Source organism: Amblyomma maculatum, chromosome 11 (genome assembly GCF_055883805.1).
Source record: "Amblyomma maculatum isolate TAMU_Amacu chromosome 11, ASM5588380v1, whole genome shotgun sequence".
Taxonomy (NCBI): Eukaryota; Metazoa; Arthropoda; class Arachnida; order Ixodida; family Ixodidae; genus Amblyomma; species Amblyomma maculatum.
Genome location: NC_139354.1, coordinates 38,803,360 through 38,820,555, shown reverse-complemented (window position 1 = coordinate 38,820,555; position 17,196 = coordinate 38,803,360). Strand labels below are relative to the sequence as shown.

At 43.9% G+C, this 17,196-nt stretch overlaps 1 protein-coding gene and 2 long non-coding RNA genes across 3 annotated transcripts; 1 reads left to right on the top strand and 2 right to left on the bottom strand.

The window, feature by feature from the left end:
- Window positions 1–388: 388 nt before the first annotated feature.
- Window positions 389–4,478, bottom strand: kud (oligosaccharyltransferase subunit 5 kud). Its single transcript, XM_084583738.1, has 4 exons — window positions 4,394–4,478; window positions 3,689–3,801; window positions 1,112–1,264; window positions 389–540 (listed from the first exon to the last, which is right to left on the bottom strand). The coding sequence occupies exons 1-3, from the start codon at window positions 4,409–4,411 to the stop codon at window positions 1,138–1,140; spliced, it is 258 nt and encodes an 85-aa protein (XP_084439864.1). The 5' UTR covers window positions 4,412–4,478; the 3' UTR covers window positions 389–540; window positions 1,112–1,137.
- Window positions 4,479–4,552: 74 nt separating this feature from the next.
- LOC146173555 (uncharacterized) lies at window positions 4,553–13,636 on the top strand. Its single transcript, XR_014701895.1, has 3 exons — window positions 4,553–4,710; window positions 5,443–5,550; window positions 13,422–13,636. It is a non-coding gene; the product is annotated as an uncharacterized LOC146173555 (long non-coding RNA).
- LOC146173554 (uncharacterized) lies at window positions 6,682–17,091 on the bottom strand. Its single transcript, XR_014701896.1, has 2 exons — window positions 16,856–17,091; window positions 6,682–7,043 (listed from the first exon to the last, which is right to left on the bottom strand). It is a non-coding gene; the product is annotated as an uncharacterized LOC146173554 (long non-coding RNA).
- Between the last annotated feature and the right edge of the window lie 105 nt (window positions 17,092–17,196).

Sequence of the window (17,196 nt, the reverse complement as noted above, 5' to 3'; positions counted from 1 at the left end):
ATTACCTCTCAATAAAAATTTCAACGAAAAGTTAGTTCGAGGAAAACATACAACGTTCGAAAGAGATCTTTGACGGCTGCGTTGGTGGCATTGTGGTACGCGATTTTGAAAGAAAAAGTTCCATCATTCAGGAGCATACTTGTGGAGCTGGCTGCAAAGAACATGGTTGGTTGGTTAATGGCTACCAACTCTGCAGAAATCATTCAGGTGGCTCAAGCTAGCGTTATAAGTACTACTGCTTTTTGGCCATTAGTGGCTATTACACATGCTCTTTAATAGTACAGCAAATTTTGAAAAATAGAACTGCCATAATAACAGGAAAATTTTTACAAGAGCAATGGAGTTTTATGTGTACTTGAGCACATGCATAAAACAAAAGTAAGCCATGTAAAACAGACTGCATTTTATTTATCTGAATTCACTGAAATGAACAATCCGAAAAACAAGCACAGGAGGAGAGTGGAACTGATGAGATGTCTTGCAGAACGTGGTGAGTAAACCAATGCCATCTATTCATTCCAACGAAGCCCAAAGGCACACCTGCAAAATAAAAAATGAAGAATGTGTTCATAACTGTTAAGAAGTTAAGATTTGTTCAGCAGTTGCCTCTTGTCCTTGTTCGTGAGTCATCTGCCAGCGCTGCTCTTCTAAGGGTACCTAGTAGAACATTCTATAACAATGTCTAAACAAAGGCCCTTTTAAACAAATATTTGGTTACTAGAAATCAGGACCATGTTAAGATCAAAAGCAGATAGCGCTGCTTCACTCAAAGTAATCTGAAAAGCACCCCACACACTTAAAAGGGACTCTGAAATACTCTACAAACATGGTACACAAACAAGCCCTGCATTCCACATATGGAGACACCCGAGGCAGGGGCAACTCTTCTCGAAATGGCACAAGGCCTACAATCTCACTATCAAGATAGCCTGATAGGTATGTAGGATTTTAATGTGATAAATTTTTCACAACTCAACTTTGGCAGCCGGTGCATATGCCACTTTATCTCAAAAGCCATACGGCTTCTTATGAAAGTGCCACACAAGCATCGGGTAAAATGCAGTGAAAATAATCAAACTTAATAGACCTCGTGCACAGCATAACACCTTACCCATGAAGCCTGCTGCTACCACGCTGCTAGACATATATGCCGACCCAGAGAAGCAGGAACAGAATGCCAAAGCCCAGGAACACTGCAGCGACTAGAGAGATGATAAGCTCCTTGAACAGGTCTCGTGTGAACTTCGTCGATGTCACCTCATATCTGGACACACCCAAGTCAAGGATGTACTCTAGTTTCACCAGTGGTATCGGTATGACTTGAATATTAAAGTTACGTCCCCTTTAACCTGCTGTTACACCTTCAGAACAACAGATGAATCGCCTCACAAGAGGAAAGTAAAGCGACAGCAAGACGCTTTCCCCGGGTTAAGTGGAGAAATATGGGAGAGGCCTTCGCCCTGCAGTGGGTATAGTCAGGCTGATGATGATGATGATGATGAAGACGCTTTCATGCTGCCTTAATCGGCAAATTGAGGTTATTTATGAGTTAGCCATAGATACAAAGAACTTGATATTGCAATTAAACCACCACCTTGTAGCCTTTATTACCTGCACACATCGCCACAAAAAAAAAAAAAAAGGAGCATGCATTTTTCGCTAATACATGCACAAAACAGCTAATATAAGAATTTGTTATTGCAAATAGCACTAGCAACTGACAGCAGTGACTACTCAGATCATCAAGTACCAATAGTGCACCTTTACATGGCTTGCACTTTCCCACACACACCCGGCTGCAGTGGCCACGCTGCCAAGCCACTCGGCGTCCTTGCTTTGAGTGCTGAGCAGTTTGACAGTTGCTCAGACACTTTCAATTATATTCTAATCCTTGACATAGGAGCGAGCCGTTTGATGTATGCTATTATTCCACACTCGCGGGATTAGCGCGCCTTCGATGAGAAAAAGTGCGAACAATGCAGACCCATACGAGCTGTAACTGGGAGTTGACACGACAATTGATGTTGCTGTGTTCTCAGATATACGACAGTTTAGCCCTCCAGGTTTGCGACGCTGGAAGAAATGAAAAGTGTTCAAATCGTTGGAGGTGCATAATTACTTCACAAGCATGTGGGTGAGAAGCCCATCAGCAATGCTACAAGCAAAATGCACTTCTACTTGAGAAGGTGACCTCAAAAGAACTCTTTCAGCTTTGTTTTTAGAGAACATTACAAGGGAACAACCATCTCATCCCATGTCGTGCCAGGTTAAAAACCAAGCAAGTTGGCCTGTACCAAGATTTCACAGCACTTTAAACATAGTTATCTAGTTGTGTAAGGATGTGCCCATAGCCCCTCTTTGACTTTATCATGTAGAAAAGTCCACTGAATATAAGGTTAAGCTAAGTTTCTCTATTTACATTTCTACAACAGTTAAAGTCCTTTTAGCCAGTGTGCATAAACGCATTTTATAGAAGTGCAAAGTGCATGTTTATGCGCCTGTTACATGAAAACCTTTGTTTTCACAGGTGACCAATCCATAGAGGCTCGGTGACCATTAACGTGGGCCTTGTGCAAGGCACAAGACTGTGTGTTTGCTGCCCGCTGCATGTACAGTACTCACAGATTGAAATAGGACACTCGGAGCGCGTGGCCGTCGCTGCATCCAGCGCCGCCCGTGGATGCTCATGGAACCAAGGTGCTGCATTGTGGTATAGCGCGAGGGGGAGAACATCTAAAAGGCAGAACTGCTCCTTCCGGTCGCCAATAAGCCGGCCTGTTGTTTACCACACTGCCTTGCATGCAGCGACGGCCACGCGCTCCAAGTGTCCTATTTCAATTCGTGAGTACTGTACATGGCAGGCATACTCGCACATTGGAGGTTGCCTCTTTTCTTTCAAATTTTTGCAATGTTTAGGATACGACACATGCCAGAAACTCGCTCATTTACGAAGTACAATCTGCACAAACCTACGTTGGGGGCTTTCAGCATCTAAAACTGAATGCATGCGTGCCACAACCTGCCGCTATTCGTACCGAGCGTTGTCGCTCACAGCGATCTACATGACCCTCAGAATGAAAGCTAGGTTCTTATTTTTGGTGGCGTCTTTCACCCAGAATAAAAGCAGCACAAATAACCATTTTGGAGCAGCAGGTGAACATGAACTGTGATCTATGGCTCGTCAGCATTATCGACCGATATGCTGACGATTCAAACGTAGCATTAAACAATAAACTTTTGGTGGTGTATATGCGCTGTATTTAGAATGGTTTATATTATTTTTAATGATTTGTTCATTTCAGTAAGCAACATTTTAAACCAAATGTATGTCGCCAGTCCTGCTGTGTACTTCTCTGTGTCACAGTCCTTAATGCTGTTTTCTACAAACCAAATCCGTATTTTTTTTTTTTTTTGGGGGGGGGGGGTTCATATTTAAATTTAAATATTTTTCATCATACCGATTAAGATTTTCTGTTGATACCTGGCGCTCAAGTTGTTTGGTCTTTGTACACTACACTTTCTGTGCTAACACGAATATAGCAGTTTAAACATTATTAGCTACCTGTAAGTTTGCAAACTAGGTGTGCGCCATAGAAATACAGTAGCTATCGACACCTATTCATCGCGTTGCAAGAGCTCCACCGTTTTCACTGGGCGGTGGCACTAAGTACCGTCGAAGAAAGGATACACGAAGAACCAGGCCATGAAGAAGAGGCCGATGCCCATAAGCACCAGCGTAAGGTGAGGGTAGACAGCCGGGTTGACCGGGCTGACATACTTGTACATGTGCTCGACGCTTAACTGCAAACGCAAGCAGAACCACACACAACCACGTCACACACCGAGCACAGCAAACACTACCGCCTTTCGGGCCTCAGTGAGGCAGCAGGCGCATACATGCGCAATAAAGAGCTCGAATCGTGTCGCTAAAAAAGCGGGTGCAGTAAAAAAAAACAAGACCGACTAGGTAAAAACGTCAAAAGCAACCACCGGAGTGTGGACTCTATCGCTACAGCGATAACGAAACACGGGCTCACATGAAACATTTTTCTTTACAAAGCACCGGCTTCGATCAAACTTACTACCGTGTTCAAATATGCGAACAAATGGTTCACATAAGCTGTATTGTCAACATAGTGGTGTTACTGCTGTTATGAGCACGGCTGCTAGAGAACCGGTATGCTGGCAGACAACGCGAAAGTGTTTGGGTGGCCGGTATCTCAACAAATGCCACGTGGCCGCTCTCGCTGCTTCAACATTCAGCAACAATGCAACTGTTTTCGATATCTACAGCTTTTCTATGATGTGTTATAATTCTCAGCACATCATCACTATTCTAAGCAAGCGCTAAGCGGCGAAACTTGGACGAAGCCGGTAGCAATGCCGAACTCACCAAACCGACAGTGGCCATGTTTGCGAATCGAGTGACGTAGCCAAAGATCGGCTTCTACTGGAACCCGATGCGGCCTTTCTACTAAAGGGCGCCGTCTGCTGCGACCCGGTTGCAGCAACGAAATGCTTCCTGCAACCGGGTTGCAGGAGCAAAATGCTTGCTGCAACCCATGACGTCTTATCCGGTTTAAAAAAAACGTCACGTCCGGCTATTGTTTTGTGGGTAGGTGGTTGTTTTTTTAGTAGCAGAATGGCTGGTCGTCGTCGGAGCCGTGGGAGCTGCGTCGCCGTGCCAGACGTGCGCTCTCGTGTTGTACGGTACGTAAGCAATTTTTTCTATTTTTTAGATATTTCAGTATGCATGTATTGAGTCATTGCCTGTTGTCTGGAACTCTGCATTCAGTTTTCAACTTCCCTGCGCCCGAATGTTCTGTTGACGACCATTGAGCCTGCTTGGCCGGCAGTGGGCCCGAACGGCCCAAAGGTTTATTGTAGAAAGTTTCAATCGAAAGCTCAACGTAGTTCGACACCAAGGAACATACGGTCAAATACCGTTTATTAGGCCAACCGCACGAAAGTCTCAGTCATGTAAAACACGCCTGACTACCAGTCTTGCGTGCGCGTGAAAACGGCGGGAAACTTGGGTAGGCTTTCCTCAGCGGTCTGGATGAATAGTTAATGATTGTAACGTCTTTGAGCTGATGGAGGGACTTAAGGAGATACTAGGACATGACAAAACAACGCGTAGAAGCAGGAAAGGCGAGGATCACACAGGCGTGTGTGGGAAGCTTTTGTTTCGGTGCACCACGACGTACTAACCATTTGTGCGACGTGACCCTTTGTGTGACCCTCATTGCTATGACGCGGTGTAGAATAATGATTTCATACCTCATTTTATGACTGCGCACTGTCAAATGTATGCAAGGCCCCTTTCTAATTACGGTGAGGTAAGCAATTTCGCCTTGTGTTTACATCAACACGTACTTGTCTTAATTTCTTTTGTGTGTGTAAACATCGCTTATATGCTGACGTCTAATATTTGGTACGCAGGGACCTTCCTGATATGTGTTTTGGAGTCTATCATGGGCTTGCTGGTTGCTGAGGCTGAACAAAGGGGACTATGAAAGGCGGAGGCAGCCTATGCTCCAACGCCACAAGGTGAGCCCTGTACTTAATTTCAAAACAATTGCTGTGCCACCGGGACTGGTCATTTGTTTTAACTTTTACACGGGGCAGGTCACCAGTTTGCATAGAGTGCATGAATGAATCGAACAAGCAAGCATCCCTGCAGCTTCCTGCAGCTGCAGTGTCCAGCTTGTAGTTTGCAGCCTTTCTTCCTCAGCTGCAATTAATGCATCGCAAACAGTGTGCAATGTAACAGTTGATTCAGACTAAGAAAACCAGACTAGCTCCAAAAACAAAGAAATGTTTGCACGAGATGGAAGATCAAACCACGCTATATTGTCTTCTCAATTCGCTGTGAGAAACTAGCAAAGCTGCCTTCTTTAACGAATGGTATTCCTGCACAGATTGGTTGTGTCGCTTTTTTGTGCGTGTAACAAAGTTACTGCAAGAACTTTATTTATTTATTCGGTTACTATCAGGGCCGTTGAGCAGCTAAAAACAGTGACAGTTTCTCTGGGCACCGATATGCCTACTAGCGGATTGTGGCAGGGTTGCTTCACATTAATCAAAGCAGCCTAGCAAATAAGGCTCACTGTAGCAGCAAGAATTGTGAGCACGCCCTCGCACTCACTTGCTTTGTCATCTCCTGCATCTTCTGGCACAGCAGCGCCGGGCAGTCTCTTTCCGCTCATCAGAGATGATCCTTTTATGCCAGGGGTCTTGGAGCACGGCCAGCGAAGCTGCATGATGCAGTCTGCCCAGCTCAATTTTCAGCCGGCGTTTTGAAAGCATTACCACCAGCCCTAATTTCGAACTAAAATAAGCTCAGACTTAGTACCCAGTTAGTATGCATTCATTTTTGATAAGGCGTTGACCACTTAATCTGCATGAACTTTCATTTGACATCACTATGCCTTCAAAAGCAAGGAGCCGGACATCCTGCCTTTTCTTTTATTTCCAAGTGTGCTTTTCTTTTTCTTGCTGAGGATTATAAGTGTGGTATTTATTAACAGGTATGTCATTTCAGTACCTCTCTCCGAGCGATCCTGAAGCTGCTTTTGTCCGGCATTCAAGCGGAAAGGAGCACACGTTGCTTTTCTTTTGCAATAATGGAAGGGCTTGGTCTGGAAAAAAGAAGTTTTGCTTATTTTTGTTCATTTTATCGTTATTTATTGTACTTTGTTTCCTGTTGTTTTGTTATTTTCTGGCTCCTGGGTCATGAGAGAAAAGGCTTTGTCAATGCGGCCCACGTAGCAATATGAGTTTGAGACCGCTGCTCTATGCCCATAATGGCATGGCTATCAATAGATATTTCATAATGAGTTTGTCTGAGGTAATTGTCAAGCAAAAAACTACCATATGCCACTGGTCGGCCCGGACCCACAACCTCCGCATCATGGTGTTAGAATAGAAGTGCGTGAGCGGGCTGCTCTGCACCGAACAGTAAGTGGCAATACCGATGCGCTGACTTCTGTAGGCTGCAGAGAGGCTGCGTTGACTGTTGGTGGCCGCGGGTTCGCTGGTTGCTGCAAGGAATGACAGTCAGTTCTCAATTTTCGCTGACGCCCCCGCTCCACGCCTTTCTTCGATCATGGTATATTCTAAGTTGTAATGTAATATGGAAAAAAGTGCATTGTTCTCCACTGCGATACAGGCTACGTATTCTGCAGTGAAAAATGTCAGCTTTTTTCGGTGCGAAAAGATGTCGAACAGCTTCAGCTATTGCGGCCGGCATACCAAGATAGGACCGAGCTATACAGTTACTGTTTGTGAGGAGCATTTGGAGCCCAGGTTTGTGTCCAAAACATGGATGACAGAGTTAAATTGGCATGTGCTGCAAAGCGTTGCTAGCAAAGGAAGCGGTCCCCACGATATTCTCTGCCGGCCTTGCCTACCTTTCAGACTTCGAAAAGTAGAAAGCGACCCACTGAAAGGCAGCCCCAGGAACCGAAAAAATAGAAGATCGTCAGACCTTCTGTAGAAGTGTCAGGTGAAGGTAGCACGTGCTTCACACGACACTGCGTGGGCATGGGCCGGCTCAAAAGCCGGGTGCGGCTCAGCCCACGGGCCGTCTGGGCCGACTCATGAACATTTTTGCTGGACCCGGGGTGGGCTTAAACGTGCGGGCCCAATCCAGATTCGGGCTTGTACACAGAGAGCCGTGTCCGATTTATAGTCACTTTGTCAGAGTAAAATACACATCTGCGGCGTCGCAGCAACGAAACGGATAAAATAACCATGGTACGCTCCGAGAAAAAGGTTTAGTCTTCATAGCTTATTTATTTACTTATTACGACACCGCGGTGGCTTAGTCATTAACGCTCTCGAGTACTGAGCTGGGATACCCTAGTTTGATCCTAATTGGGAGACAGCATTTCGGTCGGAGCTGAAAGCATGGCAGGCATATGCTTATAGATGACAGTTTCATTGAAGAACCCCATGTGGCCGAAGTGATCCGCACGCCTGTGCTACGGCGTCCTCATACCTTGAGCCGGTTTGGGACCATTACTCCAGACATAGCTTCTTCTTTTTTTTTTTTTTTTTTTTTTTTTTTTTTTTGTGTGTGTGTGTGTGAAAATTCAAAACCAAACATAGGTATGGTTTTCATTTTGAGCTGTTGATTGGATGATTGGAACGTCTCACAACAGAAATAGCCGCAAAGGCTTGATAGAGTTTAGAAATCTCCTTGACGTTGAAATAAGATAAATTTTGAATGAACAATGTTTAAATGAGTCGATTAATGTCGTAAACAATTAGACATGCGCCGGCCACATTGGACGATTCAAACTAATATATGAAATTACTCCCCCTCTGTGACTGAAGAGCAGCAGTCAGACACCGCTCTTGCATGTTTTAAAGCGTAAAATGCCATGTGCGGGTTACTCTAGTGTGGTGCTGCGTGGCGTTCGCCTAATAAATTAGAATAGCGCTGGATGAGGCTGTTTCAGCTATCAGCGAGCACAGACAGTCTGGTCTGCGATAAGGTGCTTCCGCATATGATCAGTTTTGTATACCACTGGAGACTAGGAACTGGAAACCTCATACAAACCACTGGGAAGGGCCAACGTCTGAACGCTTTATGAGGTGTGGCCTTTTCCAAGGTTGCTGTTCAACACTCGGGACGCCTCAGCCACAGATACAGTCTTGCTGCCGCAATGGCGCCATCTTTCTCGAAAGGGGAAATTGGAGGCGGGGGGGGACCTTCTACATGCAGAATCAGCGAAGAGCATTGCAGCCAGAACACATGCTGGCCCTGGCGGCGGTGCGATAAATATAGCTATGATATAACAGCACCTCTTGCACACCACAGGGCGGACACGCTGCCTGAGCTTCTTGTCTTTCTTCTACCACCGTCGCCTCCAGTTCACAGATACATTAATTCGAGAAGAATATTGGCTTTCTCTTTCTTTGACGGAGGTGATACCTACGCTTGACGAACGGCCGTTTTGGCATGGCGTGAAGACTACATACGCATGCAATTGGCTACTTTGCATTTCCTCGAGATTTTAATCAGTTATATCTTGCTGCACGCGGTGTCTAAATATTAAAGCCTCCTCACAAGAAGTCCAATTACTTTTTCTTTTTTTTCTTTTTCTTTTTTTCCCGGAGGCCCCCCTCGAAAGTTTAGACTTGGTGGGGAAGGAGGAAGCCGCTGTGGCAGTGTAAAAGGCAGCACACGAGCTCACTGACTGCCGGCGTCTCACAGTCTGGCACACACCTGCGTTGATCGGCGTCTGTCTGCGTCCCATTGTCGGGGGCGCTCCTGCGTCGAACCATGTCGAACGCGCCACTGCGCGCCGTCGGCAAGACGAATTGGAAAAGCGCAGTGTAGATTACTAGCGAGGAGCTCGGCGCCTTTTGGTCTGGGCCACACCGTCTGCGTTGCAAGGGCCGTTACGCGCTGTCGGCCAGACTAAGGGGGTGACCGCGTGGCCGGCTTGAGGGTACTGACCCAGGCGGGAAGACGCCGGGATTCACTTGAACCTTTTTTGTTTCCCGATGGCCCGACTTGGGCTGCTGTCGCCGTCTGGCCAAACACCCCGCGTTCCTTTCCGGTGGGGAATTCTTGTCACAATAGTTGAAAGCGGCAGCTCTCGCGCTCGTCTCGTTGTCGCCATCCTTAACAGGCGACATGGCTCTTGAAGCTATTTTTCCTGCGTTTTTCAACAAATTTGATAAAACCTGGTATTTTGATATAGTTTCTTGCACTGATTTCAAATATATAATTGTTTCCAATTGGCCAATTAGTTCAAAAGATAAAATGAAATTGTTCATAATTTGCGGGAACAATGAAAAAATAACCACACTACAAAAAATTCACATGAACACTTTGCTAGGTACTAGAAAGCATAACGAATACAATGTTACGTGCACTTTTGTATAACAAATATTAGCGATGTTATAGCAGTTCAGAATTCACTGCTCCAAATGTGAATGCCTTCCTGTCTGATTTAGAGCAAAATTGAAAACTTTGAACTGCTATAACATCGCTAATATTTGTTAAAAAAACAAATGCTCCTAACATTGTATTCATTACGCTTTCTAGTACCTAGCAAAGTGTCCATGTGAATTTTTTTGTAGTGCTGTTATTTTTTCATTGTTTCTGCAAATTATGAACAATTAATTTCATTATTTCTTGAACTAATTGGCCAGTTGGAAAAATGGTTGCGTGTTTGAAATCAGTACAAGAAACCGAATCAGAATGCCAGGTTTTATCAAATTTGGTCAAAAATTGGAAAATAAGCAGAAGCGGAATGCAATACAGCTGACATATTTCGTGGTGTGTTTAGAGACTGTAAACGGCCTAAACTAATACATTCTTTTTCAGCGAATTTCTAACAGTGTAGAGTTATCATGGGAAGACGAAAGAGTCACACTGGCCATACTGCCCGAATCCGTGAGTCTCACTGCCTGTCGGAGGTTGGGCACACTACGAGCAGTGGCGTGCCGCGCCGGCGCGGCTCGTTCATGCACAACTCTTCAGACACCATGCTCCACATCATGTTCTACTTGGCACTTGCTGTATTTCATTTTAAACCAGCCAAAGGATAAGACAGAGAATAGAAGCGAACGAGATGAGTCTGGCTTCTCTGTTTCTTGTCTTTTGGCTGGTTTAAAATGAATGATTACCAACTCGCCCAGTCGTTAATCTTGTTGCTGTATTTACAGGGCATTCCCACGTCTGCTGCTGTGGTTTAGTTTAGCACTGGTGAACGCTGTCTATGTTGGGATACATGCAACATAAATAACTTGAAAGTAAAAGATTGCACAGCCATTATTGTAGCTAGTTTGTAAAGCATGGGATGCATAATGTGGAGGTCTCGGACCTCAACAGTGGCATGTTTCTTGTTTTTGTTTTGTTTTCCTAGTTTGCAATGAGTTTTTTCTCATTTGAGAGTAGATACACTGCTAATTACCGTTCATCACCAATGCAGATTTTGTTTTTATTAGTTAATTATATGCTTTCCTCAATTTCATTCTGTTCGTTTGCATACCTGTGTCGTGACAGGGCCTTTATATATTTTTCCTTTTCTGCTAAATAGAAGAGCATGAGCCTCTCATAGCCTGTGTTGCTTTGGGACATTAAATCTCATAAGCCAGACCAGCATGAGCCTCGTTTCTGGCAGTCGTAGATCTATTTCATTGAACCTCTTTGTTAATAATAAGCTTGTCGAACATACGTCAGACAAAAACATACAGTATTATGGGTGTGACACCGTGAAGGTGTCAATCATTAGAAATGTTACAAGTGTTGGGCAGGCATGGAGGGCCTATCATTAACATGTTAAAATTAAGGAAGCTCCGGTGCCACTCAAGCGAAAACATGAGAAGCCACTGACAGAAAGCCATGGAGTAGGGCATCTGAAGGAGGAAAGGGCTATCCTTGAGGGCAGTCTATCCTTACTGAAGGGATTACTGACCAGTGCTTTGGAAATTTTATCAGAACAGGCATGGGATGAAAAAAATTATATGCACAAGATAGGGAGTGGAAATGTGCTGCTTACTGATGTGAACTCCGAACTAGTCTAGTGGTGCTTGAGCACATCATAGTGGTATAGTCCACATTTCTCAAGCTAAAAGAGTCATGTTTTTAGTCAAACTTATCGTTCGGGCATCAAGTATAGAAACAAGCATTGCATTTTCTACTAGTTTGTTCCAAATTGTTTCTGAGGTCATTTGTGTTATTTTAAACATCTGTACATGTTTTGCCTGTTAGTCTTGTATTTTCACCAATGCATTGATCTTTGAATAAAAAGGAATCAAATAGGTTATTTTGGTATGCCAGGTATAAAAAATTCAGCTAATAAAATCTTTTGACTTTAGAAACGTGCTCCAAAACAATTTGAATGCTTCAAAACTCCCGTTTTATAGCTTCAAAGTGCTCGAGCCTGCTTCCACCTCTCCAAGTTGGTTTGTGGTTCAGGTCATTATTGACAATTCTGCATGACTCAATTGATGTCTTCAATTTGGAGTTTTGGGAAGGGTTTCATCCATGGGGAAGAGTGAAAAATGCTGGCCGAAGATAAGGAACGCTGCATTATGAAAATTCCGATTGCTATTGGGCAACCATTTCATGGATGATGGCACTTGAAAGCGTTTTGACTGGAGGTACTCGCACTGCTTGGGCTAGGCCAGTGCAGCACTTCATCTTACAGGAGCATATGCACCTAATTTTGATCGCATTTTGCTTGTTAATGACATGCAAAACATTACTCTGTACAGATCATCACCTGGTTTTTATCTTCAACCGCTAAATAATTTATAATTGAATTTTTGTCTTCTCTGTTTCAGGGTGTCTATACTCCATTAACACACTGAATGTTAGTAGTGCTGCTACTGCACTTAAAGTCAAGTGTTGGTCTCTGTTTGCAACATTTTTTAGCTGCTTTGAGAAGTATGATGCTCATGGACAGCCTCCTTAACAACATGAACTGGTGTATTTGTGATGAGGACCATATATCAAAGACAGCCAGAGGTTTTATGATGCTAGCATTGTAGCAACTGTTGTGGTGCTGTAGTTCGGTGAGGGATTTGGCCATCTTGTAGTTTTTGCCTGTTTGCTGTGGCCACCCTCAAAGTAAATAGCTATGGTCCTGTCACATAGTTTGAGAAGTTTTTGTTACTTGTATGGAAATTACTGTTTGGCACAAAATGACTTATGGCTACCATCATGTGCGTTATAGAGGGCCAGCGACTACATTTCGGTGGAACAGTTCCTCATTCTTTTTCACAGCCCATAGGAAGGACTTCGCAAGTTTAGAAAAATGAAATGTTCACAGCTGAGTCAGTCGCAATTCTGGAATCATGCTGTGTAGTCGACAAACGCTACAATCCGAGGGCAACACATGTCGTCTAATGAACAGTGCAAGCGAAACTTCTTGGATGCAGCAGCAAATGAAAATGTGCACACATGGTTTTCAAGATGTCTCAACGTTTATTTATATGCTTCGCAACCTACCAAAGCACAATCAGCTGTCTGTTCTAATGTCTGCGGCCAGTGTTGATAACTTCATATCAGTTCTTTACCACCTATGGTGTCCATTTCTGCTGTGCATGTACACTGCAGTGATACATTGTCACACGCATGCAGAGAGCACTAGTACTGGCCTTACTTGGGGTAACCTTTTTGTTGTTTTGACTTTTCTCATTCTTGAGCTATGCTACAGGGTGCACACTTTTCTTTTTGTCTGGTTCCTTTGACGAGTCATGAATTCAGCATTTGTGCTCCTTTCCTTTTTGAGGGTGTAGTGACCATATGCAAATCCACTATTGGAATATATGAGCTGCTGCATAGTCTGCAGTCCTGTTATCTTTTTATTTCAATTTGGTACGTCTCTGAGTTGCTCTGGGTGTTTTGTTATTGTTCTGAGCTTGCATTCTTTTGTTTTTTCGCCCCGTGACAGCCGATCCTGCACGTGACTGATACTAGTCGAGAGATCACAACAGCTGCTCACCTTTCAAAGCATGGCATTCCCTGGCCCAAGTTGACTGCTCCCTGTGCTACTGGCTCAACAGTGTACTCACAAGTCTGCACTTCACTTACGAGCGTAATGGCAACACACACACGTTGGCCATAGCTTCCCATAGCTTCTGTGTCAAAATAAAGTATTCCTACTTATGTGCCTTTTCATTCATTATTAACGCACATGATTGGAGTAATAAACACTCCAGTGCCAAAACACCATGTTGACACACTCATTTATGTTTAGACTGCCTACCTTCTGCATTACTTCCCTTTTGTAACCTACCTAGAAAGGTAAGTATTTACTGTATGTGTCGTAGAACCACATGTATTTGTTATTTCTTTTGAGACTGGAAATAATCCGCAAAACCAGTGAAGTAAGAAAAGTTTACAGATATGTTTCGTAGACAATTTTTAGAGGTAAGCCCAATGAAGATGTTTCGAACTGCAGACAGGGACTGATGATAAAATGGCAAAGTGGGCGGTGTTTGTTGAATTGCACAAGATTGGTTTAACTCAGTATTTTGCAGATGAGCAGCAACTTTCTTAATTGCAATGCTTACTTACACCCATACTGTCACCTCATGTAATGCTTAAACATTTGGCAGTGCTAATCACTTTACTAAAATATTGAACTCTTGGCCCTTCAAAGTGAATTGTGTTCAATAGCGAGGTGACATGCTTGTAGCAATGAGATTAGATCTAACCTTGGATACCCGCTTAATACACTATTGCTGTGCCTCTATGCTACTGGGATGGTGAGGCAGCATACTAAAAGGGCATAAAAAAAAGCGTGTGCAGTAATTCTTTACATGTAACAATAGTTGAAGCCCTCGGCTAATTTAATGTGACTGCTTAAAAGGCCATATTTACCAAAAAAGGCAATTTGAGCGACAAGGATGAGTGGCAGATAGTATGACCGGATGGATTGGTCTGTGTGATGTGAGGACCATGGTATGGTCCAGCTGCCTACCCAAGCAGCTCCTTTGACATGAGAAAAACTCATTGCCTTTCAGAATCCCAAATCAGATGTGCGAGTTGGGAGTTCATTTACATAATGTGGTAATTAGTAATTTTACAAATTGGTATGTGTGATAAAAGTGCAAACTAAGATTGGTGAGTCAACAAGTAGCCAACTAAATGTACAGGGATGAGGATACAGGAGTCATAAATGCTGTGGCATGTTTTCCTTAACAGCGGTGCTGAAGTGCCCCCAAAATATTTGTTGCATTTGCTCAATTTATGTGTATTTCAGTTTCTGGTATAACCTTTCCCACACCTTTAACCTTTAGGCACAGTAATTGTAAGTAAAATTGGCAGTTAAAAAAATAGCATTGTCAAGATGACAGCGTTCCAAAAAATTGAGAAATAGTAATTAAGGTACGTATAGCAGCAAAAGTTGCTACACTGTACCATCAGCATACACGTGTGATCCCAGCCATTTTTGGAACCATAAATGCAGTATTAACATCAGTAGTTTATCAATTCAGTTTCGGACTATCCTCATGTTTGACAAGATTTTAATGATGAAACTTTCAGCTTAATGCCTCCAGTAGCCTGAGTATTCTGAAGCATAGCATTGTTGCCTTACTTAATTACTTGGCACACTTTCCAATTTTGCAGTGAGAAATTTTCTTAGCTTAAAACTGAAAAATTTGGCAGTACTCTGTCAGGGACGAAGCAAGCTTTTGGAAAAGGAAAATAGAGTAAATGTCTCTGAGTGGATATGTGCACTGTGAATGAAACTAATGAGCAAAAAAAAAGCATATGCTTTCAAGCAAAGTATTGCAATGCTTAATATTACATAGAATTCCTCCTGGCACACATAGATTTCATATTTCAAGCTGCCAGTTTCCATCATGCAAGGACGACTGGCAAGCCATGTTTTGCGAGAGGGTACCTTTCTAAGTGGACTCAGCTGGGCTTAACCTGATTTCCATGAAATATATATGGAAGGGTGCTTAAACCAGATGCTATCAGGCTTTAAGTATACCTGCAGGTAAGGGCCCTGCCAACTACTATTTTTAATAAAGAAAATTTGATATATCTAGTCGTCACTTAGTGTTTGTCATATATACTCCCTCAAGCACAATTAATAGTGGTCTAATCGAGCTGCTTGGTTGATACTAAAAGTGAAAACGCAGCACTGACACCAAACATGGACGGGCTACTGCTCAATTAAAACGCCTGGAGAGAGTGCAACGTAAGTCAACTTAATCGCTTTCACTTCTTTCTTGCCGACTGCGACGTAAAGTATCGGCAGCACTTGTGCAGTGGTCACCTTTACAAACCAAGCATGCTATGCGTCTGGTCATCGACTGGCAGCTGTCGGCCGGCGCATCCTCGCCGTCGATTCTCCTAGCAACGCCACGCCCTCCGCGGCACGGATTCAACCCTCTTTCCAGTTTGGTTGCTAATGGCCATCAATTTTCGCTGATTATTGCACTATAAGCAGGTAAGCCATCTCTACTAATTGAGCACATAAATAAAATATTTTATCGAGTTTAGTTTACAGCGCAGCCCTATGGCAGTCGCGTAACCGGCGAAGCGAATAAAGAGCACATCAGAGGATGAAAGTTCGGCCATTCACTCTGATGCATATCTTATGCACTGGATTTGTTAGAGACCAACATGGAATAATTTGAACAAATTGTTCGATATAAACGGTCGTTTGGCTGCTGGATATACCATTGCTTGTAAATCCGGCCGCGCAAAATATATAGTAAAAAAATTTACTTCTTTTTCCATATTTTATGTTCGCAACAAACATATGCATAACCACGCACTGAGATCAAGTGCCACATGAAAATTCGCGCTTCCACTTCAGTTCGAATAATAGCTCTCGAGGTCAAATGTTCGAATGAGTCACGTTACATATGCTGTATGCGAGGTGGGTACGTGGGGGACGAATTAAACTGCACTGCAAAAGATGGTTTGGTTTGGTTTATGAGGTCCCGAAGCAACTCGATCAGGCTATGAGATACGCCATATAGTGGAAGGCTCCGAGAATTTCGACCATCTAGCTGGGTTTTTACCGTACCGCGCAGTACACGCGGGCGCCTTGTTAGTATTCGCTCCCATCGAAAAGCAGTCACCCCAGTCAGGATTGAATCCCACACCCTTGAACACAGAAGTCGAGTACGCCAACTGCACCAGCACAGCGGGGGAGGGAGGGGGGGAGACTGCAGAAGACACTGTTGCGTTGTTGGGTGCTTGGTTTTGCCCGCGGCAGCTACGTTTTTGTGACATGGCCATGCAGTCCCGTTCCATCTAGCTTCCACTGGGCCATCGCAATTCAATCTCGACTACCTATAAAATCGCAACCATGCAATTCCTGGCACGAAGTCGCCTCCTGGTCGAATTAGCATGGCTTACCCTGCTCGAGTCGCCAGACAGTTCGTTTATACACGCTGGCCAACAAAGACGTACGGGATCTGTTGGCTCTTAAATGATCACAACGGTGCACTGCAATGCCGATCGACGCCACGTACACGCTTACGGGCGGCATGCAATTCGTTGCAGCCTCCGCTGCTGCGGGTGCGAGTCGTGAAAAAAGAAACTATGCCGGGACTGCGGGCATTGCAGAATTAACATGCAGTTTCACGGGTTGGTTCGGCTGGAGGCTTTTAATTGTGCCCGTGTATGCGGTGCGATAACAATTAATTAAGCAGGTGCTGGTATATAACTGATAATACTTTTTAACTAGTCATGCGCAC

What these genes read in the sequence shown, in the direction of transcription:
- kud (XM_084583738.1), bottom strand. An exon ending in TTCATGGCCTGGTTCTTCGT is followed by an intron (nt 1,265 to 3,688) that starts GTATCCTTTCTT and finishes GGGTGTGTCCAG; the next exon opens with ATATGAGGTGACATCGACGA.